The sequence below is a fragment of the Strix uralensis genome, chromosome 18 (assembly GCF_047716275.1).
Source record: "Strix uralensis isolate ZFMK-TIS-50842 chromosome 18, bStrUra1, whole genome shotgun sequence".
Lineage (NCBI taxonomy): Eukaryota > Metazoa > Chordata > Aves > Strigiformes > Strigidae > Strix > Strix uralensis.
Window position 1 is genome coordinate 9,474,149 of NC_133989.1, and position 27,663 is coordinate 9,501,811.

Sequence of the window (27,663 nt, forward strand, 5' to 3'; positions counted from 1 at the left end):
ACACGGAGAGGGGACAGTCACCTTCAGCATAAACCTGTAAGTGAAAGCCTGCGAGCAGGTGACGAGCTGAGCAAACCGAATTACTCTGGGATGATTTTAGTGTGGTGTGAGTGCAGAAAGATCAGGCAGTGAATTGCTTCCCCGGGTATCCAGCGCAGGCAGAGGACTGGCGGACAGCTTCCCATGTTAATATCAGCTGGGATAATTTTCTGCCTAAACCCTTTTCCCTCTAAGCAGAGCTCAGGTTGGATCTTGGCCCATTGCTGCTCAGACTCCAACCTTGTGTGCCCTATAATTACGTTGTGTAGACATTTACAGGGACAGCCAGGGAGTTTCCACTCTGTCCAGAGCAGCTGGAAAGCCCAAGCGAGCGGATGGCGGTTACAGTGACTTCTCATGAGCAGCATCTGCTGCTGTGCTCTGCACTGCTCTGCACTGTGACCCAGCAAGATGAATAGGGAGAGGGTAGGAGGGGTGTAAAGCAAGCATCTTGTGAATGATGTTGGTTAAGAAAAGCAAACTGATGCAGCTGAACTATATCATGCAAATGAGGACATTCAAATATGTTAGAGTGGCCCAAGGCTACCCCAGTGCCAAGGCAGAACTGAGAGAGCAGTGTCCACCAGCCAGGAAAGCATAAGGAAAAGCAGAGCAGGGGAGTGTGCACCTGCAAAGTGTGTGCTGGGCTGGCAAGGAGAAGTCCTCCAAGTCAAGTTGCTGCTGTGACACCAACACTATATTATTTAAAGTAGGAAGCCTCTAAGATGCAAATGTTAATATTTTCCTTACATATTTTAGCAGGCGATTGTTAAAAGGTAATGAATTTTTAAGACTGAACATCAAAACTGCATGTACATAAATACAAGTAATGATGTATGAGAAGCTGCCATACTGTATTTGTACGTACTGGTAACAAGACAGGGGACATTTGGTATGTTCAAGTAACAACTGACTGTGTGGCAGTCAGCCTGCCTGGGCACTGCTTGGTGCTTTTTCCTATAGGTGACTTGCATATCAAACCCTAAGGGCTAGCAGCCTCTTCCAAGCTAGCAGATAATAGCTGGGGCTTAGTTTCTTGGCAAAGCACATGCTGTTGTTCAATGTGCCTTGTTTTGCACAACAGAAGATTGGAAAAATCCCAGGTGTGGTGGTCATTTCCCTGAAGTGAAAGATTGGAAACCCAAGCAGAAGTGGTTAGACCTCCTGGCTGTCCATGTTTGCCTTCATGATGTCCATGCAGTGCCACAGACCAGACTTTCCAGACCCAAGCAGGAGAATGGGATGTTTCAAAACAGAACAGTACCTCTTTCTCATCACCAAAAGCCAATAAATGAGTTGGGGAAGGAGGCAAGCATGGTCCTGAGAGCCTCTGTCAGTTTAGCAGGAAGATGTAAATGGAGCTTAATTTAAAGTCATATTTGCATCAAGCTGTCAAACTAGTAACTTGGGCAAAACATGTCTCAGGGATGTGGGAGTCTGCCAGCAGCACAAGGGCTTTGGCCATGTCTACCAGGGTGAGCGAGCCAAAACCTGGCTTGCTGTTGCTCCTTCTGTCTTCAGTGCATGACATCTCTTTCTGTGCAGCACACACTTGCTGGGACTGTTTTGCACAGACCAATTCTCTTGCTTTCTACCGTCTTTGTTCATGAGGGTATCAGGAACCATCCAGAGAGGCCAGAAGTTCAACAGAGTGAATTAAGAACTGTGGATGAGCATTGCTGCTCCCATTAACTAAATTAACCAGCATCCTGCCTGGCCTGCAGAGGCAACTCCATCATACTCATGGTATGTAGGCACCAGCCATAAAAATATTTGATTGATTAACATCAGATGCTTGAGATACTCCCACTTACTACTTTTCAGTGAGCCTATGTAAGCTGTAAATATTCCACAGGCTGTGTACCCACCTAACCCAAGCAAGCCATGAAGTAGGCCAGAGGAACCATCGTCCATTGGTATTTGGCTGTATGGGCCAGTAACACAGAGAATGAAGAACTATTGGCAGGATCTCCTGGCAGTTTAACACCAATTAGTGTCTTAAATGTATTCATTTACACTCAAAGCTAATTTACTCATTACTTCAAGTAATTAGCTCCATCTGTCTGAATGCAGCCTTGTGTGTGAGGCAGGCATTTTCACCTGGGTGCGGATAACAAGGGTAGTTGCTCTGTTTGTGAAGCCCATGTCAGCAAAACTCATGGAAAGACAGGCTCCCTCCCCCACGGCTCCTGGCCCATGCGGCGGTAGCTCCCAAGCCGCCCCATGGCAGTTAGAGGTCAGGTAGGGATATGTGCTGGGGATGTTATTGTTATTCACCTCCTCCCCATAAGGCCAAATCTGTTCCCTGTTCTGGCTCGCAGCATGGCCCTGTGAAGACTTGGCTATGGGGCAGGAATAAGAAGCCCCTTGCTGGCCCCAGCTGCCTTCCCCTCCCCAGCCCCTGCTTCCTGGCAGGGCACTGGTGCAGTTCTCCCACAGCATGCAGGTAGGGACCTTGGGGAAGGAGGCAGGACTACTGCATGCATTAAACATCCCAGCAAGCAAGCTAACAGCTATCGAAACATATAATTAAACCATTATTTTCTCTCGCCCCCTCTCTTTTTTTTTTTTTCCTTCACCTGAACAAAATATTTTTCCATTTATTTGTTATCAGTGAAGGGAGTGAATATACTGAAATGCGTCTGCTGTTCTGCTCTACTACCCTCTATTAACTTCCTAAGCACTTGGGAACCTTTGCCTCAGCTGCGTGAAATAACAGGGAAACTAATTAGGCCGATAAAACTCAATGATTGAGTCAGGCACCCCGAGAAAGGGGATGACTTTTTACTACCTTTTTTTTTGTTGTTGTTAATACATGTGTTCACCCTCAAGTTCTTCACTGCCTGCACTGCTGGCAGCACAGATCAGATTTAGTTACAACTGAAGAAGGAAGGTCCTAGCCAGGAGCAGTGATGATTGGGGTGACAATTCCTTTCTGTCCCCAGTTGTGGGGTTTCCTGGGCCAGGGTTTGATGAACAGCTTGTTGCAAGTCCCCTTGTCTGCATGGGCCCTTCTCAGCACACACAGCGCACGTCTCGCAGTAGAGGCAATTAATCTGCTGCTGGGATGGCATGTGAACAGGTCTCAGCCACATTGCAAAGAGAGTTTGGACCAAGTCTCTCTCCTGATGTGGACACAGGGACAGGTGGAGATACGTGAAGGATGGGGCAAGCCTGGAGGAGGTGGAGGACTTTGCAAAACTCAAAGCCTAGAGCTCTGAGCAGCTGATCCCCACGTCCAAACGCGCAGCGCCTGCTGCAGTCAGCACATGGCCGAGACTTGCAAAGAAAATTTAGATCCAAAGGCTAATGCTAATCAGTAGAATCTAATTGAAGAAGTGGTAATCAAGTGAGATTACCAGCCTGATCCTATTATGGGCCCCCTGCCCAGCCGTTAGGTCAGTGCTGCAGGCAGTGTTCACAAAGCTACCTCCCGTAGTGGTGGGGCCGGGGGTTGCTGGCTGCTGGCTTGGTTGTTGCGCGGTGCCGGGAGCGTGTCGCAGAGGTGTCCTCCCTGCGAGCCGAGCGAGCAGAGCGCTCCTTCGTTAGCCAGAATTCGCTCTCACTTGTATTTGTATCTTGCTTTGCAGATGGGAAATGTGTCCAACACCTCAGTGTTCATCTCCACCTTATCGGAGAGAGAAGACCTGATTTTTGGCACGCTCTACTTAGTCTTTGGTAAGGAAAGACAGCCAGTTATACCTCTCTCCCTGCTGCGGGCAGTCCAGGTGCCTGCCTGCCAGAGACGTTCAGGCCTTGTGCAGTCACTGATGCTTCCAGAAGCGTTCAGTCATTAGCAGAATAATCAGACTGGGCCCTTCCCATGTTAGCCCTCCCCACATTACTCAAAAGGATGATCTGGACAAAGCTTGGTGATTGCATTCCCTTCTCAGGGGAACTGCAAGTACCAGTTATGTTTTTAAATATTTGGAAAGTTGAAGAACAACCTTTGAGGAATGTGCTGTAACTTCTTCCGCAGCCACCTGATGTGAGATGGATAGAGACTCTCTGTTATCATTGCCAGTTTCATGACTATTGAAGGTGATTTCGACGTCCAGCTGGCCCTTGCTTTCAGCAGAAGATTCTGATCAATGTCCTGTGATTTAGAGTTAGTGGCACTGAAAAGCCAGCAGGCAGAACTGAGGGGCTGGGATGTGCTCTGAGGTGGCCTAGACCTGGTTGGTGTGGGCCAGAAGTGAACGATGGGCAAAGAAAAGCCTGCCAATGTGCTGAGCCCTGAGTAAGTTGTCTCCCAAATGCTAGAAGAGTTTTTCACGCCTGCGAGGAGGGGGAACCCAAGGGATGCTCACGCCTCTGAGACTATCAGCAATCCTATAGGCACCTACAGATCCTAGGAGTTAGTAAAGCTACTAAAATGTACTTAGTACAGATGTGAGATTAGATTGGTGGGAAAAATGCCTCATGATGCTGGGAAGATGGACAGACATCTCAGTACTCTACCCTCCAGCAACTCCAGAGCCTCCAAATCTCTGGATTTGGCCAGATCCTGAGTGGGAATCCTGTTCCTGAGGGGAACTTTAGTGTTGGCCATTCAGCGGCTTTGGAAGGTGGTTCTTACCATGGTATTTCATTTACAGCCTAATCCTTTAGGGAGAAATTCTCAGACTACCCAACCTGCCCCGAGAGCGGCAAAGATTCCCCTTCTGAGGATACTGAAACCTCTTTTCAATGAAAGCACTATTACGTAACAAAAAAAAAAGAGAGAAAGCCCTTGTTATAAAATTTGAATCACTACTGTTGTTTTAAATACACTAATAGCAAACAAAGAGTGGTCTTTTGTTTAGTCTGGATTTTCCTTGATCTTCATAAATCCTTTCTTCTTGTTTATTTTGTTACCGTGATATTGGACAACACAGACTCACAGGAGTGACATTGCCAGGAAGAAATTAAAAAGGCAAAGGGGCCCAGGTCCTTGGACTCACATCAGAAGAGCAATCGCACAAAGCTCCTGTTATTTATCTAGCTGGAAGGAAGTGCCCCCCTTGCTCCTTCCAGCTGGAAGTAGTGACTCTGGCCAGATACTGCACCCGGAGCCCATTGCAGTCTCATCCCATCACTGCCCTCCTACCAAACGCCTCTGTAGGATCTCAGGAAGGGAAAGGGATCAAATTCAATGTAAAGCAGCTCCAGATGTGCTCACAGAGCTCTGCAGGTCCCATGGGCTCCCCTGCTCAGCTCGCTCCGGAGGGGGAAGCCTGGAACCCTTTCCACCCTCTGTGGACATCTCCGGTGTTTGCTTCCAAACATCTCAAGATGATCCTGGCTCCTTTCCCGACTGTTTCATACAGCACCGTTCCTCTGCCTTCTCCGCAGGCATCGTGTCTCTCTCTGGGAACTCGCTGCTGCTGCTGGTGGCCTATCAGAAGAGGTCCATGCTGAAGCCTGCCGAGTTCTTCATCGTCAACCTGGCCATCAGTGACCTGAGCATGACAGTGACGCTCTTCCCCCTGGCCACCTCATCCTTCTTTGCACACAGGTACCTTGTGGAAGCGGTTCTGCACTGGCCGACAGCCCTGGCTGCAGTTTGCAAACCTTGTCTTGAAACGGGGAGATCCCTGACAGGAGCTGCAGAGGGGCCCAAGGGGTCAGTCTGGTGGCACTGGGGCACTGTGTAACCTCACAGACATCCATCCTGCAGCAGGGTGCTTTTGCTGTTCCCTGTCCCTCCAGTTTATCACACAGACGTGCTGTAAAAGGGGTTTCTGAGCTGGCACTCTCGTGGCGTGGGCGCTGCAGTGGTGTGCAGTGGTGTGGGTCTGGGCAGCTCCCACACCTGTGGCTCCATCTGTGCTTGTCACTGGGATGCTCAGGGAACAAATTAGGGGTAAGATCATGCCCATGTTTTCTTGGGTAATCAGGTGCTGCAGCCTGTTGCAACCACCCCATGCATGGCCAGCTTTGCTTCTGGTGTGGCACCAGCAGCTGAGGCCCCATCGCCAGGAGAGCAGCTGAGAAATACCCAGCCTTCCCCCAGAGCAGGAATCATGGAGAAAATGCCCATCCAGCCGCCTGGCAGGGGTGTCAGGCAGCTTCCCGGGGCAGAGGGGAAGGGCTGGGTTTACCTGCAGGCTTTCCCTTGCAGGTGGCTGTTCAACCAGGCGGTGTGCACCCTCTACGCCTTCTGCGGGGTCTTGTTCGGGCTCTGCAGCCTCACCAGCCTGACGGTGCTCAGCACGGTTTGCTGCCTGAAGGTCTGTTACCCAGCATATGGTACGTGCTGGGATGCGTTATCTGAGCTATGCTCACACCCCTCTCTGTTTACATAACCCTTTGTTTTTCGGGCCAGATCCACCTTTTCTGGGAAAGCTTTGCCGCAGGGCAACGTATTCCCAGGTGCAGCAGACTCTGAAGGCTTTTACCGCTTGTGTATTCACCTTTATACTGAAGTCTTAGAAAATTAGGGAGTTTTAGATTTGATAGGGATTGGGACAAAAAGGAGAAAACCCGCCTCCCCCAGTGTTTCAGTCTGCCAGAGAGGAAAAGGTCCTTCACGTGACAGTGTCTGGGGTGGCTTTGAGCAGTCCCTGCCCCATGCCCAGGCTGTTGCAGCCGGGCAACCTCCCTGCCGGCCCCATGGGCCGTGGGTGCAGCCACGTCCCCACGGGGCTGTGGGTGCAACGTCCCCCCCCATGCCACCAGCAGCCACACGACCTCCCAGCAACTCCCCCAAAGCCGAGAGAGGCTGCACCACCGATCCTGCCACTTGCTGCGTGGATTGTGGCAAACCCTTACGTTTCTCTTGGCTCCTTGCTCTGGCCGCCTGCCTGAGGGGACAGGAGGATACCCGTGCACCCTGGGGCCCTGGGGTGAGCGCTGGTGTGGCTGTACCCACTGCCGTGCTGTGATTAGCAGCTCCTGCCCTGTGCGGGTGACCCCAGCTGTGTCCCAGGGTGGCTGGCCTCGTCCCCGGTGCCTGGAGGTGTGGGGAGCTTGGGGTCACAGCCCCTCTCTCTGCTCCCCCTTGCCTATGGAAAACCATCCTCACCCCAATCCCTTTGCCACAGGCAACAAGTTCTCGCCCTGCCACGCCGGAGTGCTGCTGCTGTGCGTCTGGGCATATGCCCTGATGTTCGCCACGGCCCCCTTGGCCGAGTGGGGCAGCTATGGCCCCGAGCCCTACGGGACAGCCTGCTGCATCACGTGGAAAGCCTCGAGCAGGGAGGCCACACTCTACATCCTCGCCCTCTTCATCTTCTGCTACCTTCTCCCCTGCCTCCTCATCCTCGTCTCCTACTCGCTGATCCTCTGGACAGTGCGGGTGTCCCGAAGAGCCGTCAGGCAGCACACGTCCCCCCAGCGCAGAGCCCGCAGCGTGCACAGCCTGATCGTGAAGGTAGGGGAGGCCTTGGGTCGCTGTGGGGTCTTGGGGTGCCCCCTGACCCAGCCCACCGCCCCATGGGCAGGCGAATGCGGCAGGACCCCTTCTGCCAGGGCGTCTGCTGCTCCCGATGAATTCTCCAGGTGTCTGAATCAGTGTGGGTAATAACACATGTCTCCTCGTTTAAAGCCATCAGGTGGAGGAGTTTTAATTTTAAATTACATTGGAAAAGATCATAAAAGGAGCTTGCATGAGTCATTGTTCCCCAGACTACAAGCTAATACTATACTTTACCAAGGATATGTCAAAAAAAAAAAAAGTGGATACCCTTTAAAAAAAAAAAACAAACACAAAAGAAAACAGCTTGCAAGCCTGGTGTAGAAGGAAACATTCATGTCTGCTTAGAGGAGGGGGGGTCTGAGCATGGCCTGTTTCCAGAGCCTCCCGGTCGGTCTGCGTGCCGGCACACAGATTGCTGGAGAGATTTTGAGTGCTGCCAAAAGGCTGTTGGAGTCCAATGCTGGCCTGGTCCCAGCCAGGTCGCTGGGTGCTTTGTTCCCATCTGCCGTGGTGGACTGAGGCAATTCCCGAGTTTCCCAGGTGGGACGGGGTGTGAGACGCTTGACGGTTTATGCGCCCACGCTGGGACATGCTGAGTCGCTGCCCTGATGTCTGACACCCTGATGCTCCAGTGTGATGGGTCTGGAAGGCTGAGCACCTTTCCCTGGGGATGTGACCGACTGCTCGGGGTCTCATTGCACATGGCTGAGATTTGGGGGGTGGGTCAGCATCCTGCCTGTGCTGCAGGAAGCTCACAGCACCACCATGTCCATCTGCTTCTCTTCCAGCTGAGCATTGCTGTGTGCCTGGGGTTTCTGGGTGCCTGGACCCCTTACGCTGTCATTGCCCTGTGGGCAGTCCTTGGCGACGCCAGCCAGGTGCCAGCACTGGCCTTTGTGCTGTCAGCTGTCTTTGCCAAGTCCTCGACACTCTACAACCCGCTGGTGTACCTGCTCTTCAAGCCCAACTTCCAGAAGTTTCTCTCCAAGGACATGGTGCTCCTCCAGGCCATCCGCACCCTCCTCTGCTGTGGCTGCCCGAGCGCTGCGCTCCCGCCCTTCCCATCCCCGGGCTTCGGTGACCACCCTGGGGCTTGCAGAAACTGCAACGACACTTTTGAGTGTTTCAGTAACTACCCCAAGTGCTACAAACTCCCCCAGGTGCCCGGCAGCTCGCCCCGGCATGCTCCCCTGGCTATGCTGGCCGATGGAGCTGCTTGTCAGCCAGGGCTGAAGAGGACGGTGCAGGTGATGGTGCTTGTCACACGGAAAAGGTCAGGCCTGGGCACTGCGAATGTGGCGGGGGAAGCTCTGCCATCAGATTTCATGAAAGACCTTCTCTGAGCCCAGCCATGCCTGGCTGTGTCCTACCAGCGCACTGGAAGACAAACCCAAACGCACCATTTCTCTCACCTACATATCTGATGGACCCCCAGCATGTTCTGCAGATGAAGTGACATGAAAACTTAAGACCAGCCTTGTGTCCCCCTCTGGTTTGCCTCTTGCAACTCTGAGCCTAGTCTTTGTACTTGCAAAAAACCCCAAATGTAATAGACCCCCAGTGCCTGAAACCTGCCCAGGGTGCAAGTCCAGGGTGAAGTTTCTCCTGCAGCTTGCTCGCTGGGCCCTTGGCCTTTGGTTTCCATCCTGGTACTCTGATGACCAAGTAGGAACTTGGTTGTCTTAAGAAACTGTGCCTGGCAGGGAGGGCTGGGGGCCAGGAGGCCCCGAGAGGCATCCCACCTCCAGCGCCAGCTCCTACAGCCCCCACTGACCATGTCCTTTCCTGTGGGGAGCAGGACCACGCCGCTCAGCTACCTCACTTGGGATTATGAAGCATCTTTATATACCTCTCAAGAGACTACTCTCTGCGCGGGCTGGGTTACCCCACTCCCTTGATTTGAATGCAAACCCAGCACCATCCTATAGATCGAAATGGGAGCTTGTCTTTAGAGTAAGGATTTGGGGTTAAAATAATCCCAGTGTGAGTAATAGCAGTCCCAGGTCGTGCTCTCCAGGCAGGGAATGGCAAATCTGTAGCCGAGCACCATCCTGGCGACGGGGCTGTGGCTGTAGGGTGTCTCCCAGCAGCTGGGACGAGGGGGCAGCTCATGCCATCTGCGCTGCTGCGCAGGGGAGCAGCTGCCTGGGCAACAGCATCCCGCGGGCTCGTAGTCAGCGTTTGGAGACCAGTGTGGGCAGTTCTGTGGGCAGTTCACCCACAGGAAGAGCGGGATGAAAAGGACCAAGAAGCTGTGAAAGGGCCCGATGCAAAGCCATCAATAGAAACGTCCCCACGTTCTCCACCGTGGCAGGCGCAGGGCAGGCTTGCAGCCATCTCTCTCCCGTAGCCTGCTGGTAGCCCTGTTGTGAAGCTCCCCTGGGGCTGAGCTCGGGGGCTCCCCGTCCCACCCCAGCACCAAGCTGCCTGTGTGCCCAGCCTTGGGCACGGCGGGAGCTGGTTCTGCTTTGCAGGGCCTGAATAACAGAGCCAGGGTGCCCAGAGAGGTTGGTTATGCCCCAAAAAATTAAAAGATGCATTCAAGGTGACAAGAAGAGTCAGTAGCAGAGGTGGGAAATGTGCTGCCCTTCGGCACCCAGCCACCTCGTGGGAGCACTTTATGTTGTCACTGGTTAACGAACAAAACCACGCCACAACCCATCGCCAGAGCTGCAGCATTAAATCATGGCTGTGCTAAACAGGAATAGGGAACCGTTTTCTGCACCGAGTGCTGGGAAACAGCCGCTGCCCTCGATGCCGTCGCCGCCTGCCAGCTCTGCCTGCCAGCTCTGCCTGCCAGCCGCTCTGCCTGTAAGCTGACCCTGAGCTCTCCCTCCTCCCTCCGCTCTCCAGATACAGATATTGCTATTTTTAGCAGTTGCTCCCAGAACCGGGATGTATCACTGCCTTTTCTTAGCGTGGATAGAGCAGCCTCCTCTCTTCGGAGGACACACAGCACTTCTTCACAAAAGATCCGCCAACTGCAGGGGTGTGCAGAAATACAGAGGGGTGGGTGTGCTCCCCGGGGGCAGACGGCAGATCCCCACCACCAGTCATTTAAGCTACTAACTTGATACCACTGAGCCTAGGCATTAAAAATATCGAGGTTTTTGGCCTCAGTGTTACGGCCCAATTCCAGCATAGGTGGCAACATGGCCAGTGTGGGCTCTGCGGTGGGGAAAGAGGCACCCAGCAAAGCAGCTCAGGGTGCTGGGGCACAGGCAGTCCTGCTCTTGCTTTCCCTGTCTGTGCCATCGTTACTGGCTGTTGCTGCACAGCTCTAATTAGCACACGACAGCATGGCAGTCGTGGCACTTGCTTTTGTCCCTTGGTCATTTCCACTTAGCCACTTTAACTAGCAGTATCCCCGTGACAGGAGAGGACCTGTGACAAGAGAGGATCGTTGATGCCTCTGGGGTGCACTTGCATCTTCCTGGGATGGTTTTGCCCAGGTGTGTGTGATACCTACAGGTGCAGACAGTTGGGGCAGGGCAGGGTTTATGCACAAGAGCCAAGTAATAACTGAAAGGCCATGCAGGGAGCGACACTCCTGCCTTCGCTTCCTACTCCTGCTATGCAAAAAACCCCACCCAACCCAAAGATGTCCAATATTTGCAAAATGCTGCAAACAAACAAAAATCAGGGCAGCCAGTGAAGAGAGAGGACAAAGTTTCCAAGCTGGGTGCAGGTTTCTAGGAGGGCCAGTCACCGCCCGGCCCGGGGCATGGCTGCTCAGCCCCTTTGCACCCCGCAGCTTGGGGTGCTGCTCCCCGTGCCCTGTCCCAGGCACCCCAGTACACGAGGGAATCACAAGCACTTGGTGTCTCTGCTGACTAGTCATCGTGTTCCAGAAACTCTACATTTTTAAAGTAAATTCACTCATGCACAACCGGTGTTTGACTTGGTTCAATTATGTGTTCGCGGCCGCGCTCTGGGATGAAGGGGAGTACTGGTGCTGTGCCTGCCGCTGCGCGTGGCCGGGGCGGGAGCATGGGCAGCTCCGTGCTGTGGGTGAGCGGGGCACAGACCAGGCATGGCCCATGGGCCCTGGGGCAAGCAAACCTCTCCTGCCCCAGCAGCTGAGCCTTCCTCCTGCCGGGGTGAGGCAGGGCCCTGCCGCACCGCTGCGTGCTGGGGCAGCCGGGCCCATGGGCTGCACCCCTGAGCTGCCACCTCGGCCAAGCGCCGGCTGTACCCGCTGCCCATCGCTGCCCTGGGAGGAGAGGAGCGCCCAGAGAGGTGGCCAAGGGCCCATTTCCCACCGGAGGGCATGAACACGAAGGGCTGCTGCCATCTCCTGGGGACTCTCAGGGCATGGCCACCCTGGGATGGGTCAGGGGGCTGAGGACATGACCCCGGCCGGGCCGGGCCTTCGGGCTGTTACGGGCTCAGGGACATGGTGTGGTCCAGCCACTGATGCAGAGTTGGGTCCTCGCTTTGCTGACCAGCCCCCCTGGCCTGCCCCTTTGTCCCCTGGTAGCTAAAAAATACTGTGGTCCAGAAATCACCTAAAGGAGACAGGAAAAAAAAAATTGCAAATCCCCCAGGTCCATTATTACTCCAGGAAAACCCCAGATCAGCACCTTCACCTTCAGTTTGGTGTGAAAATGCGTAACATTGGGACCATGTAATACTGAGTATACTTTAATCTACATTCATGCAAGACAGTCACGCTGCTGGCGAGTCCCGGCAGCGACACTGCAGCCACTTAGCAAAATTAAAATCAATTTAATTAACTCCCTGCACTGTGGCCAGGCCAAACAGCAGGTCCAGGCTCCCTCCCCCAACACAGCCCGGGGCTGCCATGACCCAGGTACCTGCCAGGCCGGACCCAACCCCTGGGGCCTGGCCCAGCTGGTGCCGATTTAATCGGTGTCCCCAGCTGGGAATGGTGCCATCAGCTGCCACCAATTACCCGAGGACAAGAGCTCTCCCTTCAAGGGCAGCTCCTGGGGCTGTGAGGAGGATGGTGGCTTCACCCCCGGGGCTGCGGTAGGGTCTGCGCTAGCTGCTGCGGTTGGGCAGCGCTTGGGAGGTGGTTGCTGGTTGTGAGAACTGATTTCTTTAGCTTTTGGTGCTGCCTCTGCCTGGTCCTCAGTCCTGAGTCGGGTGGGGAGGAGGGGTTGGGGGCTGCAGTGCTGTGGTGCTGCTCTGTCAGAGTCTGGTCCTGGTGCAGGGAAGAGGCCAGGGCTGCCTCGGGTTGGGTTTGGGGCCTGGGCAGGCGTGCTGCGGTCCCTGTGCTTCCCACTCGGTGCTGGCTGAGTGAGAGCACTTGTGCCTTTTACCAAGCTCAATCAACCTCTTGAGGCTGAAGATGCTGAGGCAAGTGCAGACGTGTATGCTCCACTGATCTGCACATAAGCAGTATATAGTCACCAAAAGCCCAGCCTGAACCAGAAAACCTGCAGCAAGAAATCATTCTCAAGGAGACTCCTTCCCAAAGGCAAGCTGGCTGAGGCCAGTTACAACCATAAGGCAGATCCAAAAGCTCTATTTTGGGGATTATTTTCTGCCCAAATCTCCCATGATTTCACACCCATCACTGTCATAAAATCACTTGGGTACCAACCTGATTGTATAGGGCAATAACCCTTGGCATTTCTGTGTTCCACCCCGGCAGTACTGCAGGGCTCTGGGCTATGCAGTTTGCTCACTGTGACTCCATTAATAACCTGCAAAGCAGCAGCATTTCCAGGACACCTTCTCCTTTGCTGCCTTACCTTGAAAGGTAAGCAGGTGACTCATGCACTCCTGCTCCTCTCGGGAGAGCCCCAGCCTGGCGGGGGTTTAGGTTTGAAGAGAATTTAAGGGTGAACTAAAGCAGCCAGTGTGTGTCCACACAGCCTTCCCACTCATCCTGGGGACACAGGCACGCTGCTCAAATCATAGAATCAGTCACAGAATACCAGGTTGGAAGGGATCTCAAGGATCATCTGGTCCAACCATTCTTGGCAAAAGCACGGTCTAGACAAGATGGCCCAAGCACCCTGTCCAGCTGAATATTAAAAATGTCCAGTGTTGGGGAATCCACCACTTCCCTGCGGACATTATTCCAGTGGCTGATTGTTTTCGTTGTGAAAAATCTTCCTCTTGTGTCCGATTGGAATCTCCTCAGGAGTAACTTGTTCCCATTACCCCTTGTCTTTTCCATGTGACCCCTTGTAAAAAGGGAGTCTCCACCTTCTTTGTAGCCACCCTTTAAATACTGGAACACGGTGACAAGGTCTCCCCTAAGCCTTCTCTTCTCAAGGCTGAACAAACCCAGTTCTCTCAGTCTTTCCTCACACTGGGCTGACTGCCCAGTCCCTTCATCATCTTTGTGGCTTTTCTCTGGACCCTCTCCAGCCTGTCCATATCTTCTTGTATAGCGGGGAACAAAACTGAACACCGTATTCCAGGAGTGGCCTGACAAGTGCTGAGAGTGGGATAATGACTTTATCTCTGCTGGCAATGCCCTTGTTGATGCAACCCAGCATCCCATTGACTTCCTTTGCAGCGGCAGCCCACTCTCCTATTGAGCTTGTTGTCCACCAGGACCCCCAGGTCCCTTTCCACAGAGCTGCTCCCCAGCCGGGTAGATCCCTGCCTGTGCTGCACTCCTGGATTATGTTTTCCCAGGTGCAAGACCTTACACTCGTCCTTGTTGAACTTCATAAGGTTCTTGTTAGCCCACTCTTCCAGACTATCCAGGTCTTCCTGCACAGCAGCTGTCCCGTCCAAAGTGTCCACTTCCCCACTCAGTTTAGTGTCATCAGCAAACTTCATCAGGGTACACTTGATCCCATCATCCAGATCACTTATGAAGATATTAAACAGCACTTGGACCAGTACTGATCCCTGGGGACCCCCACTTGTGACAGGTTGCCAGTTTGAACTCACAATAACTGGAGGTGCCCCATAGCCAGGGTACATCAACCCAAATGTCTGCAGAGCCCACTGTGAGCTGTGTTCCACCAAAATGGGATCACTTGGGGGGTCTGAGGGCACAACAGCACACTCCAAGGTGGCAGGGGGAATCCATGTGTCCTAGGAAAGGAAAAACGGGGAATAAGATGACTGGGAGACAGCACTGGGAGCAGGACCAGCTTCCCCAGCACTCTGCACTCTGGCAGGTCCCGCACAAGCTTGTCCAACTCCTGCTCAAATTCAAAGTGGGAATCACTGACGAAGAATCCCAGCAGCTCAAATCAGAGCTGCCCTCACCTTGCACCACTATTCCAAGAAATGGCCAGCGACCCCTCGCACCCAGACCCTTCGTACCTCCAAAATCAGCGGTTACACAAAGTTGACGGTGCACATTCCCCTCTGGTATCTGTGCTTGAGCTGTGTCACCTCCTGGGGCTCTGTTCTTCTCAATGGTTGGGCAGTCCTCAGCCACAGTCTGTGCCATCGACCTTTAAATGCAGCCCCACGGGTGGAAACATTCTCTGCAGGGTTGGTGACCTCACCTACAGACTGCACAGTCACTGGGAAAAGGTGAAGGGTATTTAAGAAGCAAAGCTCAGAGCCCTGGTCTTTTTTTCCAAAAGTTAAGCTCCTGAAGAGCAGATAATGACTATTGCTTTCTGTCCTTTTATGGCAGCTTTTAGATTAGGCTGTAGAAACAGCCTGTAGGTGCTTTAATGTTTAAAATAAATGAGTGTCTCTTGGTGTGGTTGAGTTAAAAATAACATCATCATGATGAAACCAAGGCAGGGAAAGCTGGAGGTGTTTGCTTGGATTTGGCTGGTGAGTCACGAGCAAGCTGGGGCCGGGGTCCGGCTTTTGGGCACCCAGGGCAGAAGTGGGGCTAAAAGATGGTGCAGGTTGGATGCAAACCAGACCCTGTGGTAACGATCACCTCATCTGTGGCTGTCACACAGCTGTCTTGGGACGCAGGGTGCCCCCAGACAATGTCCCTGTGGGGGACAGGAGTGGTGGTGGTGTGTCTGCAGGGAGGACGCGCTGGAGGCCCATCGTGTGCTCCGTCGTGTCTCAGGGGTGAGACCTGGGAGCTCTCCCCGGCTGAGCGGAGCTGGGCGCCACCTGGCACAGGGCTGCTGTCAGGCTGGCCAGTCTGAGCGTAGTTTTAGTAGCCCCAAAAACCAAGCAGCTCAGAGGCGGCTTTGCAAGGGAGATTTTGGCTAGTGGGGAAACTGAGGCATGGAGCAGGCACATGAGCTGGCAGCGGTGGCAAGGCAGCACAGGTTTGCTGTGGAGTGAAACCTGGCAAAAGCCCCCGCTGTCCTGGGGAAGAGGCTCTGCTCCCTGCAGCCCCCGCCGTGGACCAGCCTGTCACAGCCACCCCTGGGGGACTTGCCTGCCGTGCGCTAACCAATGGAGAAGAGCTGCTGCTGACAACACCTTTTTCTTGTTTTCTGTTGCATCCCTCATCACGCAGGGCCGCTGAGCTTGGGGAAAGGGCAGCTCTGTGCCAGCACCCCAGGGGCGGCTGGGGAGTTTCAGGGACTCCCCTCGCTCCTGGGCGAACACCATGGAACTGGGGCTGGGCTCAGCTCTGCCTGGCAGTGGGAGCTTCTGGGAGCCGTTGCTGTTCCCACTGCGGATGGTGGGTTTTGCCACGAACAGCCAAGGCACCTTGTCGCAGGCTGACACAGGGCTGTGGGACAGGCTGGAAGAGGGGAAAAAAACCCCCAACTTCTGGGAGTCTCTGAGCTGCCAAAAGCTGTGCTCCAGGTTCCCTCTGCCTCTCCTTTGCACGGCTCCTTAGCTGTCAAGAGAAACAGCCACTGGGTTAGTGCCCTGGCAGAAATTCGGGGCTCTGTAATTAGGAACATTGTACTTCCTGGTGGTTCCACATTTAAAAGAGCAGAAAAAAAAAAAAAAATCACATTTACACTTCCACAAACTTGCAGATGACACCAAGTTAGGATGGAGCTGCTAGTACTTGTGGAAAGAGGATTAGAGTTTAATATTGGCCTAATAAAGTAGGAAATGATCTAAAGTAACTGCAAAGCAAGTCAATAAGGAGACAGGTAATTTTTCTTTTCTAAGCATATTAATTTAAGTGAAGAAATCCAAACTGTGAAATGACTGTCACAGAAAAGTCAACATATTGATAAATTAATATGAAAATTGGTCACTGAAATAGCGGTAAAAACTTTTCTACTGGTTCCAAAATAAGGAAGTTAGTGCGTATTTTGAGGGAGAACAAAGCTGTTTTAATTCCAAGTTTTGACAAATGTAATATTTTCTTAAGCTTTAGAATGGTTGCTTTTAAATTAAACCATCCAAATTTTTTTCAATTTAATTGCTTCAAAGTGATTTCATTAGTTCTAGCTATATCAGTTAATTGCTTCGGTTTCATGTGTAAAATTATTCCCAGCAAATGGCTCATTAGCTGTCGGAGCGCTATCACTAATTGCCAGCAGAGGGCAGGAAACGATCAATTTACCTTGATGAAGTTACCAAAGAGCTGATCTAGTGGTACAGACCTCTCTGTACTCCGCAGGTGACCTATTCCACTGGAATAACAATAGAAATAAGAGGCTATTTTGTATTTCAGCACGACTGTCGCATAACACTAAGCCCAGTGTAATAGCATCTGGACCAATGTACACCTTCCAGTGACAGGAGAAGCATCCAGAGACCTTCCAGCCAGCTTAAAATGTTCAAGTAAAGAAACCCAGTAAAATGAATGGGTAACTAAAATGTAATTAAGTCTACCATTGTCTACAAGGGTGAAGAAAAAGTCTGATTTTTATACAGGTTCTCTCCTAAGGATAAAACAAGCACCGACTGCTTTCTGATCAGCACCAGAAGCTGAGTTCATGCCCCATTCAGGCTCCCTCCCGTGCGTGTTTCAGCTCTGGGAGTAGCAGAGAGATCTCTTTGAACCAACAGGGAGAGGGAAAAAGAGGAGAAGGGAGTCCTGCAGCAAGATGTGTTATTTTGGAGAAACTGCTCAGACAACACAGGTTCACGATTCTAAATACATTCTTAAACCTTTATTCCTCCCAGCAGGTAAGCAGATTAAAAACCTTAGTAGCAAAACCAGACCAAAAATATCTCACACTTTCAGAAACAAGCATGTGCACTTGCATGTGCGATTTACGTGCAGAACTACAATCCACATTTCAACAGTGAATATGCAAATGATCAATGAGGAATTTGGGTTGGCAGCAAGAGCAAACTGCTGCATGTGTAACCATGGCAAAAATGCAACAAACACTGCGTGTTTGTTTAGGTGTACACAGTTTTGAGCAAACTGACTAGGCCATGTAGACAATGAAGTGAAATGATACTGCTGATTTTGAAACAGTGTAAGGAGAAGAGAAAAACCCTATTAACACACAGGACAGCTTAATGAAAGCTGTTTGGCACTTCCCATCTGAGGCTGCTTCAGCAATGTGCAATATTAACCCTTCTGTAACCAGATTAGATTTTGTAGACTCTTCTTCCTGATGTACACACTGCTTTTGCTTCCACTAGAGCTTAAAAATTCCACTAGTGAATTCTGGAGTGTTAGGGACACTTCATGAATTAGGCAAAACAAAAGCTGCTGTTTTCTAAGATTTGAAGCCAAAGCGCCAGCAAGGAGCAACTGCCAATTACAGAAACTCAACTGCAACTGGCTTTAGCCAAAGAAAAAACCACATTAAAACTAGAATTTCAAATGCAGTTCTGTACTGTGTCACACAATCCCCCACTCGACCAAACCATGCTATAATCAGTACTGTGGATTAGATACCTCAGTATAAAAAAAAAATCCCATAAAATAGAAATCAAGAATTTCTTAAAATGACAAAACCACCAGTTTTCAGGAGTGCTTCCTTGTATGTGCAACATCTGCTTTTTGTCAAGGTATGCATCTTTTCTGGATTCATAATGTGCAAATCCCATAAATTATACATTTATTCCAGTCAGATTCCCTTACTAGTGCTGAAACAAATTCACAGTATAAACTGTCAAGACTTCCCATGCTGTGAATGAATACATATATATATATTTTTTTTAAAAAAAGTAAAGTGCAATTCATTCTGTTTTGCAGAGTCACACAATGGCTCTATACTTCAGCATGTTTACAGCAGATTTCAGAATAGGAAGAAGAACCCCCATTAAACAATGTCATAATTTCGTGGCAGGTGTTTTTGCTCTTCAATATGAAAACTCGCTATGCTGTAAAACCTGAATGAAAGGTTCTCCATTCAGTCCAGTGTCTGACACTTAGGGGCTTCCATCGCTGACTTGTACTATCAAGCACAGCAGATCTGTGGTTTTATACCTAAACATGTAGCACAAGACATGTCTGAAATCAGAAAGGTCATTCTTAGCTTTCCAGCTTTTGTGCAGTCAGACTCCTGATACTTAAATCCTCCTTCTAATGCTCCAATGATAAATTCTCTGCGCTCCTGCCCAGGTCTGCTATAGCAGCTCCTGCTCATCATCTTCAGATCCTGAGGGTCCTTGTCGTACCTCTTCATACCATTTGTTTGTGAGGGTTTTCATCTGTATGCGTCCATTATGCAAGTCCTAAGGCAAGAGCAAACCAGAACAGTTTGTTACTTAGCTACAACACCACTTGCATTACAGCAAAAGAGAAAGTCTAGTTTAACATATTCCTTAGGAAATAATCCACTTCTGGTCTCTAAGCATGCAAAGCAATTCTGTTTCCTACCAGAAAATATTTATCAAGTGTTCAGTCAGTAATTATTTCCACGGACAGCATTTTCAATGACAGGTATTTCTACCTGTGTTTTCTAGACAGTCCCACTCTCTGGGTTTCAGCAATCTTAATGCTGTCTGGACAGCCTGGCTTTGAATCCTCTCTACACCTTCCCAGGGACAGTGGGAAGTTTGTGGCCTGCTTTGGTGATTCGCATACTACTTCTTCTAGCCTTTGGTTGCAATGTGGATGGCAGTCGGTGCTTTTGGCTACCAACTATGAATCAGATGCTTACTCTAGTTTTTGATTTCTTTTTGGTTTTGGAAAAAAAGGCCTTTAGCTTTTGTTGGAAAGTGCTGAAAGCATTCTTTTGAAAAGAAAAGCACAAAACAAGAGGAGAAACAGTACGTTTGTCCAGGCTAGCAAGATGGAATGTGCACACTTTACACAAAACTACCAACCCCACAGCAAAAATGCTTCATTCTATGGCAAACTGGTAAAACAGTGAATTATGTGGCTAAGGAGTCTCAGGCTTCTGAGGCATGGGAGTGAAAATGGCATAGTATTTGCACCTCTTGGAGCCACTCAAGTGTTAAGTTACATGTTCAGTCAGGTGTCATTTTGCATTTACAGCTTCAAAGCCTCGGTCTCCCAGTGAAGAAGTCTTGAAAGTGAAAGTTACAGGGCTGGTGCATATTTCCAAGATAAAAACTGCACTCTGCAGAAAAATGGCAGGTCCAGAATTCACAGGACCATATACTTAAAAGGCAGGAACTTTGTGTGATAGCGCTTTAAAAACTCTGCATGAGGGGCAGCAGCTTCTTCTAGCAACAGTAGTAACTCCTGATACTCTTCATGGTACTCTGCAAGATTAAAGGCAAGTTCAATAAATCCATACACCTTTTAAAGTTTAATTGTGGTAGCCCTGAGAGATGTTCATTTAATTCAACCTGCAATTTTGCAGCGCAGCTTTTCATTACAGCTGCTCTACATATGCACAAGTATTATATGAGATGGCTCACTCTTCCTAATGTAGCAGTTCCATGGCCACACTCTGAGCCTTGAATGGTACAGCGTGAAATAGCAACCAACTCTACCACGGTTTCTTTTCATCAAGAAAACAAGAAAGACTTACTTCTTGTGTGAGTCTTCTGGTGAAGAAGGGATTCAAATACTTGGCATCAAACCACATAAACCCTTTGAGGTCCTGGCGTTTTATGTACTGGGCTTCATATTCCTCCTCTGTGAGCTCTGATAAATGTTCTGATTCTATGGTATTTCCCTAGAGAGATGACAAATATTGGAATAACCTGAGAAATGTGGCAGGCATCTCTCCAGCTTGCTTCAGCCCCTTGCTCTCTGCTCTCTCTTCTAACAGCCAATTCCCATGCTGGAACAATATGGAAACTACCACTCCAGCCTGCCAGGGCTTGTGGCTGTATGAATCTGTCCAGGTGTGGATTCCCAGAGCCACTTAGCTTCCATTTTCATGCTGAAAGGTAAAAGACCTCAAATGTCCCATATTTTGTAGTGTTACTATTGCTGAGAATGGTTCTAGTGTGCAGGTTTTCTCTTGTGAGCTGGACAATGATTTTATCCAGCAACACTAATGTCATTGTCTCACTGAAAACAAGCCCTGTATCGGAACACACCCTGTCCTCGTGCTCTTCCTATAAACACCTCCCTGCGTGGACAGAGTAAGATAATTCTGAAGACTGCAAGCGTTTTCAAACCTCACGCCAAGAGGAGCTGTTTTTCAGATCCTACAGAACAATACTCCGCATGTATTGCTCAGTGGTTTAGGGAAAAACAGGCAAATACTGGGATACTTTATGTACTCCAGCCTCTTGCACATGAAGTTTCAGCCTGGCTGTTAGTTTTCTTCAGTGCTCTTGCTTAGCCAGAAATTGCTTTAAAATAAAACCCAGTCAGAGGGGTGCTGTTGTTACCACCTTCTCATGGCCTTTGCTTTGACTTTTTCAAAATAATTCCCATCTGCCTTTTATGATTAATTCATGACTCACACTGTACTAGCTACTTTCCCTCTCTATATGACTCAACCCTGTATCATCTGCTTTATGCTTTTGCAGGGTTTACTTTAATTTGTATGGATCAATTTATAATTAGATTGAGTTAAGAGACTATTTCTCCTCCCTTTGTCCAGTTATTTTGTGTGAACACTAACCAAGTTCTGTCTTTGGGATATTTCAAAATTATATTGCTTGGCTTTTTCCTACCACCTTGGCTTTTTTCATTGCTTTCATTTCACTTTTTAGTAAAAATAACTTTTTAGTAAAAAATAACATACTAGTCTTGGAAAATGTAAAAATTACCCCCCCTGCCCAAACAAAACCGTGATCCTCTGAATAAAAAAAATCCAAACAAACCATCTTCTCTGTCTTGCTAAGATTAATGTCCTTCTTGTTCCTCTTGCGTGCTTTGGAGTCCTCAATGTCAATCAGTCTGATGAGGGGCATGGTTCCTCCTCCCAGCAGCAAAATTGTGAAGAGTACTATGATGATTGTTGTTGTCCCAATGAGCTGCCGCTTCTCTATTGGTTCCAAGCCCAAATGGAGGCTGAGGGCATAGGGAATTGCACCACGTAAACCTTATCAGAGAGAACAGTAAATTAATGAAGAGAATCAACAGCTACATTGGTCCTCAGCACCCTGATAACTCAACAGGAATTCTCCATCTTCAAAAGATTTTTATAATCCTATACCATGTCCACTTATCTATCATTTAGTTACCGCCTAAAATGAATCCGAGCTCTTCAGATACTGTTGTTCAAATTGTGAAGTTGCTAGACCTAGAAAGAAAAGTAGACTCTTTGCAGAAAAGCTTTAGTGGGCATCACCACTGCGCAGTTCTCTAGCACCAAGGGGAAAGAGAACATATCTACTGCACTTGAGTTTCTGCAAATGTTGAGTTTTGCTCCACAGATGGAAAACCAGTTCTTCCCAGAGTAGCCCACACAATGAAAAAACTAAAACACTTTTCCAGTTCTCCATACTTTAAGCTTTAACTTACCACTAAACCACATGATAAACATCATTTTGGGGGTGATTTTATGATCACGGAAAAAGTTGAGTAGGTAAGAAAGTGGGAAAATATTCACTGCTCTACCAAACAGAACAAGCACCTGGAAAACAGAAATAAAAGCAAAAGACCATTTGATGTGTTACGCTCACGCAGGCCGCAGTTGCAGGGTACAGGGTAAGATGAACACACTCTTCTCCCTCACAAGTCTTACAAGTAGGTGTGCTGCTAAACTAACACAAAGAAATCTCTCAGCATAGGTCAGTGTGGAATGTAACTTTTTGAAACATTTTGTCTGCTTAACTGAAACTAAACCAGACTTGTCACTGACAGAGACCAGACACTACTTTACTTAAAATAAATAAATGAAACCCAAGAGGCACTCCAGGGAGATCAAGAATTACTTTGGGTAAAAGATCTCCTCAGTTCAGTCAGTTCAGCTCCTTTAATCATTCCCTTGGCGCAGCAGCTAAGAGGCAGTAAGATATTTCTATGGTCTCCCCATGGATCAGTTCGTCAGAGAAAAAGGCCAGAAGCCAAACAAATAGCATGTAATTTGGTTCCTCAACACTTCCCTCTGTATGGTTATAAAATATACCATACACTGAAGCAACATTCGGGGGTGGGGGGGGAGCGAAACCAGTACTATTGATTTAATGGCAGACATTAACAAATACAGTGAAAACTTTTAACTCAGAAAAACATAGGGTTTCACAATGTCATTGCTTTTAAGCTCCACCACAAACAGACCTTGATAAGGTAAATATCCTAGAATTAGTCAGCAGGATCCTTGAAGGGCTGTGCTGTTTTCTTTTATGAATCACCCCAAAATTACACAATTTGCATTACACCTGTGAGGGCAATGCTACATAGAAGGAAGTGTCACACCTTAGATATATATTAGATAAGGAAGTTGGGTGTAATGCAGTGAGAGCAGTTCCCCATGCTGATAGCACTATCTGTAAATTGTAGATAATTCTTCCCTTGAACCACGGACTAAAATGTGCTAGTATACACTGCTGTACACAACTGGAAATGGATTCACATTTCCCTCTTTTGACTCATACTTTGAACATACTTTTCATGTCTATATTAAACAATTGTAATAGCAATAGATGTGGGTAACCCCCATGTGAAACGTAATTCAAAGTGCCACTACATAAAGCTACAGTGAAATACAGAATGAAAGAAAAAGAAAAGAATTAAGAATGGAGTCAAAGAGTGAGTACACACTGGAGAAGGTTTGAGTAAGGACTTCCTCTGAAGAAGGTGAGCTCAGAGTGAGCAAGTCATGTACGGGCTAAATTGGTTTGTGTAAACAAACTGCAACGATATATGAGAGAGAGACTCAAAAGCTTTAGTCCTGGAGAGATGAAATAGAGCAGAGTTTGATCCGAGTTTGCACTGTAGCTTCTACAAACTGCTCATTCATATAAATTGTTTATATGAGGCTAAAGATACATGAAAACTCAGGATTGTTTTCTGGTAAAGTAACTTCTGGAATAATGTGGCGTGTATAATAATCTCAACATGTTTTGAGATTTCTTTTATTTTAATAAATCTAATAGGGTCAAAACAAGCAAGGCTCTTTTCCTTGTTTTTAATAATCTTATACAAAAGGGCTTCAAAATAACAGCAAACTGGAATTCCTTAAAGAATACACCAAAGTGCTGAGAACAAGTGAGAGTTAATTTTGTCCAATGTAAAAAATATAAAAGTATTTTAATAAAAACCTATAAAATATAACTATTCTAAAATATGTTAACTGTAAGGTGTTTCCCTCCTTCCCAATACCAAAAACGCACCTAAACAAGTATGTAAGAAAGTAAATACCTACTATGCACCAGATGACAAAGGACATTTCAAACTTGTGAGGAAAACTAAAAATTGACAGGCCAAGAAATGCAAAAACACATGTTTCTGAAAAAGAGAAATCACATTTTAAATAAACAGTTCTATAAAATCTTTTCTTCTCTTATTATAAGTTACTACATACGGTACATAAAATAATATTTCCTGACTTCTGAATGCACAAAACAGGCACAAATGCCATTATGCAAAAGGCCAGATTCTTTCACTCTCGCTGTCAGTGGACAGCACCTTATTCTGACTGTGTAGGCTGTAAATTACTCATGAGTATGAACAAAGCTAGCAAAACTTTGTCCTAAAGACTGGGGAATTTTTTACTTAATGTATATAGGACAAGCTACAGGAGCGACTACTAACGACTTCTGTAGCTTTGAATCAGATTCTATATAAAACTGAAATGTCAGGCACAATCTCATATACTGCAAGTTGAGCACTATTACAAAGTATTTAATTCATTAAAATCTTATAAACAGCAGCAGTTCATAGCTTGCTTTGCAATAAAATACTGCACTGTATGATCTAACAACCCTTGTATATTCTAATGACCTCTAGAAGTGATGTTGGCAAATCTGAAATAGTACCACCAACGCACAATGACTACAGCAATCCAAACATTTTATTTCGACAGCACCAGCCCATTACCATCAGAGAACTGAAGAGTCAAGATGTTTCACCAGTTCACTGGTCCTAGCAAGGTACATTCCTTATCATAAAGGCAGTTAAAAACAGGACAGTTTTGGACCCAGTAGCAAACCTGAGTTACTGCAGCACAGGACATTGTTTGGTCAGGCTTTGGGTACTGGATACTTATATTTGCATGTTCAAAACCTGCTGCAAACGTGTACAAAATTGCACGGTATCTTAAACAAACTCCTTTACAGTGACCTGAATGAAGATGTGCTTTTTTTGGCATTTATCATAGATTAAGACCAAATCCTGATGGTGCTCAGGTAATGAGTGGTTAAGTTCAGTTTGCAGCAAGGCCACTCCCTGACCATGTTCCAAATGTATCTTCCTGCAAAAAATACCCAACACTTTCATGTCATCCCCAAAAAATCAGGGATATATTTGTAATACAGAAGCATGTAACTTCTTCAAAAGTTTGGCTTGTAAAAGGAAATGGAGAGACTATGGGACTCTGAGCTCCTTGTATCACTACTTCCAAAAACTTCTCAATTTGTGAAGCTATTGTTTTTGCAAGTAGCTTTTTATATCCAAAACCATTTAAAAAAATACCACTAAAAATCCATCTCCTAAAACTAAAAATAGACCAGAGTCTAATAGGAGTCAGAGATCTCTATTCAGTTATCAATCTTGTGGCACATCTTAGCAGGAGCCTGCAGGATGGGAGAGAGATTTACTGTATGTTTTATCCAGTATGGCAGGAAAGGTGACTTTTGACTGCATTCCAGCCTCCACTATTAGGAATTCTTCTCTCAAAGATATGTACTACTGACATACAAACGGCTAGAAGAAAATTCACACCTCTGCTGCTCCCATCAGAATCACCATTTCAGGCAAATAACATTTTAAATTATTAACATTATATATTAATACTAGGTAGCACCTACCACACATGAAAGCAACAGTTCTCAGTGTCTGCTGCATTAAAATCTGTGTAACTGGGGACAAGTTATGGTGTGTATAGTGAGACATCACGATGCCAGAGAAGAGGATTGCCATGATACCTGTAGATAAAAATGTGGCAGTCAACAGAAGAAGAATAGCTTGCCCTCTGCAAATATTTGTGTTTATAGCCCTTACTAACGCAAGCACTTTTGAAGCAGTAAGAGGGGTTTCTATTACCATTCTTGTTCATACTGGTCTCACTCCACTGGTCTTATTAAATACTAGGTCTAGTATAGGTCACTTGCAAGCTAGAATAAATCCCTGTTATGTCATGTTTTCCCATTGCAGTGAGGGAAATAAAAAGGCAGTTCTTGAGTGTCTTCCCTGGCTTTCACTCTCCTAATAGGTAGAGAGGTAAGATCAAAAGAATAAAAACAATTTGAGAATAGCAGGGCTACAGAAATGTATGATTCACTTCTCCCAGAGAGTGTGTCATTCTTTCCGACCTGCTGATCTGCCAGGCCCAATCACACTACCAGAAGTAGAATGAGACCAACAGGCCACGGGTGTGAATCCACTCCAGTATGGTGCACCACCTCTAATACCATAAAAAATTATGAACAAATAGCACACCCTGGTGTATCCCCAATTTTCTATCAATCTGAGAATCAGGAAAGCTATTAAGACTTGAGAATTCAGGGAAAAAATTACCTTTGTAGGAATCACAGAATCACTTAGGTTGGAAAAGATCTTCAAGATCATCGAGTCCAACTGTAAGGAAGGTACAGCCTGATATGTAGGGCCTGCAAGGAATGCTACTGTGCAGACTGTCCCTTGCCTCCAGCAGAAAGGGTCACCACACCATCTGCTCTAAGTTACTACAGAGATTAATCTCAGCTATCATCTATGGAAAAGCCACCAAATTTTCCATTATAGAGTTCAGTTGCCCTAATGACATGCACAATTTGGACCGAAGTACAGCAACTGATATCACAGGCCAGAACAGCTACCTCAGATTTCACTATACTTCACAAATCTTTGATTTGTGTTAGGGATTTTTTCCATCTTCCCAGCTCTTTGTTATTTATGGGAAGAATCTGAATTTTAACCTATTTCGCTAACTGCTCAAGACGTATCACAGACACTGTCACTTGTTCATAGGGAGCTGGGTGTCTTAAAGGAAGTCAAGCCTTTCCACAGCTGCTGCACAGACTTACACCTGCGAAGGATGTTACCTGAAATGATGGTTAGGATTGTGAAAAAATTTAGCAATCCATTTGAAGAACAACTACAGTACTACTTGTGAGAAAATAACTGACCAAAATTGACACTATAACCCGAAAGAAATCAATTGCAATGCAGATCTTGAGAGGACAGGATGACATGTGGGAGTGTGCCTGCTTTGTCCAGAACAAGGGAAGTTTAAAAGATCAGAAATCTTTGGCTGGAGCTACGTGCCCAGGAGTGGCCCAGATGAACACAACTGAAAGGATCAGAATAGCTGAGGTACGGTCAAAAGAATCCTTTGTCTGAAACACAGAGGTGACCTGACTAAGGTCATTCAAAGTTTATGTTTCTTAAGAAGTCATTCTTGAAGGCTCTTGAGCAAATTAGAGAGGTTGTTACAAATAAAATGACAAAGAACCTCTATCATCCTGAGAGTAACTAACAAGGAATCTTACTGCAAATTCTTTTTCATTGTATACCAACGTACAGATGCATTGGTTATATAATGCAATGGCACTGTAATTCTGTAATGTATTATAATTTTATATTAATAAGCAATATAAATTAGAAATAGAAAAGGCCACATGCTGAGACCCTCCAGAATAATATTCTCACAAGGCAAAACTTGTTTTTACAGCAATACAAATATTTTAACGTATCAAACTGTGTGCTCAGGTTTCATACAATTTCATTCCCCTACATATGTGTTGGCCTATACACACATACAGAGTAGTTCTGGATGCGAGTGGGCAGAATTGAATGTTTGCATTAGGATTATACATCTTGATTGTGTAACTACCATGATTATAGGCCACTTCTTCATACATATAAAAAATACAACTCCACTGACATCAGTGAAGGTATGTTGATATACACTGCTACAGATCCATTCCCAAATATTCACTTTAGCTCACAT

At 47.6% G+C, this 27,663-nt stretch overlaps 2 protein-coding genes across 6 annotated transcripts in view; one reads left to right on the forward strand and one right to left on the reverse strand.

Annotated features, from left to right (window-relative positions):
- LOC141951518 (opsin-5-like) overlaps positions 1-11,327 on the forward strand; it is a 43,034-nt gene extending 31,707 nt beyond the window's left edge. For 4 of the 5 annotated variants that reach the window (XM_074887887.1, XM_074887885.1, XM_074887886.1 and 1 more), the window contains 5 exons: positions 3,630-3,717; positions 5,374-5,536; positions 6,143-6,270; positions 7,065-7,393; positions 8,227-11,327. In XM_074887887.1, the coding sequence (XP_074743988.1) occupies positions 3,630-3,717; positions 5,374-5,536; positions 6,143-6,270; positions 7,065-7,393; positions 8,227-8,781 (1,263 nt within the window). In that variant the 3' untranslated portion in view covers positions 8,782-11,327. Of the gene's footprint in view, positions 1-1,658; positions 1,786-3,629; positions 3,718-5,373; positions 5,537-6,142; positions 6,271-7,064; positions 7,394-8,226 lie in introns of all 5 variants that reach the window. The other variant, XM_074887888.1, reaches the window with a different exon arrangement.
- A 6,029-nt stretch (positions 11,328-17,356) lies between these two features.
- Positions 17,357-27,663, reverse strand: part of SLC9A8 (solute carrier family 9 member A8) — a 31,863-nt gene continuing 21,556 nt past the window's right edge. Inside the window, exons 11-16 of the mRNA XM_074887873.1 lie at positions 25,523-25,639; positions 23,920-24,002; positions 22,074-22,185; positions 21,431-21,651; positions 20,179-20,325; positions 17,357-18,910 (exon numbers count right to left, since the gene is read on the reverse strand). Of these exons, the coding sequence (XP_074743974.1) occupies positions 18,803-18,910; positions 20,179-20,325; positions 21,431-21,651; positions 22,074-22,185; positions 23,920-24,002; positions 25,523-25,639 (788 nt within the window). The 3' untranslated portion in view covers positions 17,357-18,802. The remainder of the gene's footprint in view (positions 18,911-20,178; positions 20,326-21,430; positions 21,652-22,073; positions 22,186-23,919; positions 24,003-25,522; positions 25,640-27,663) is intronic.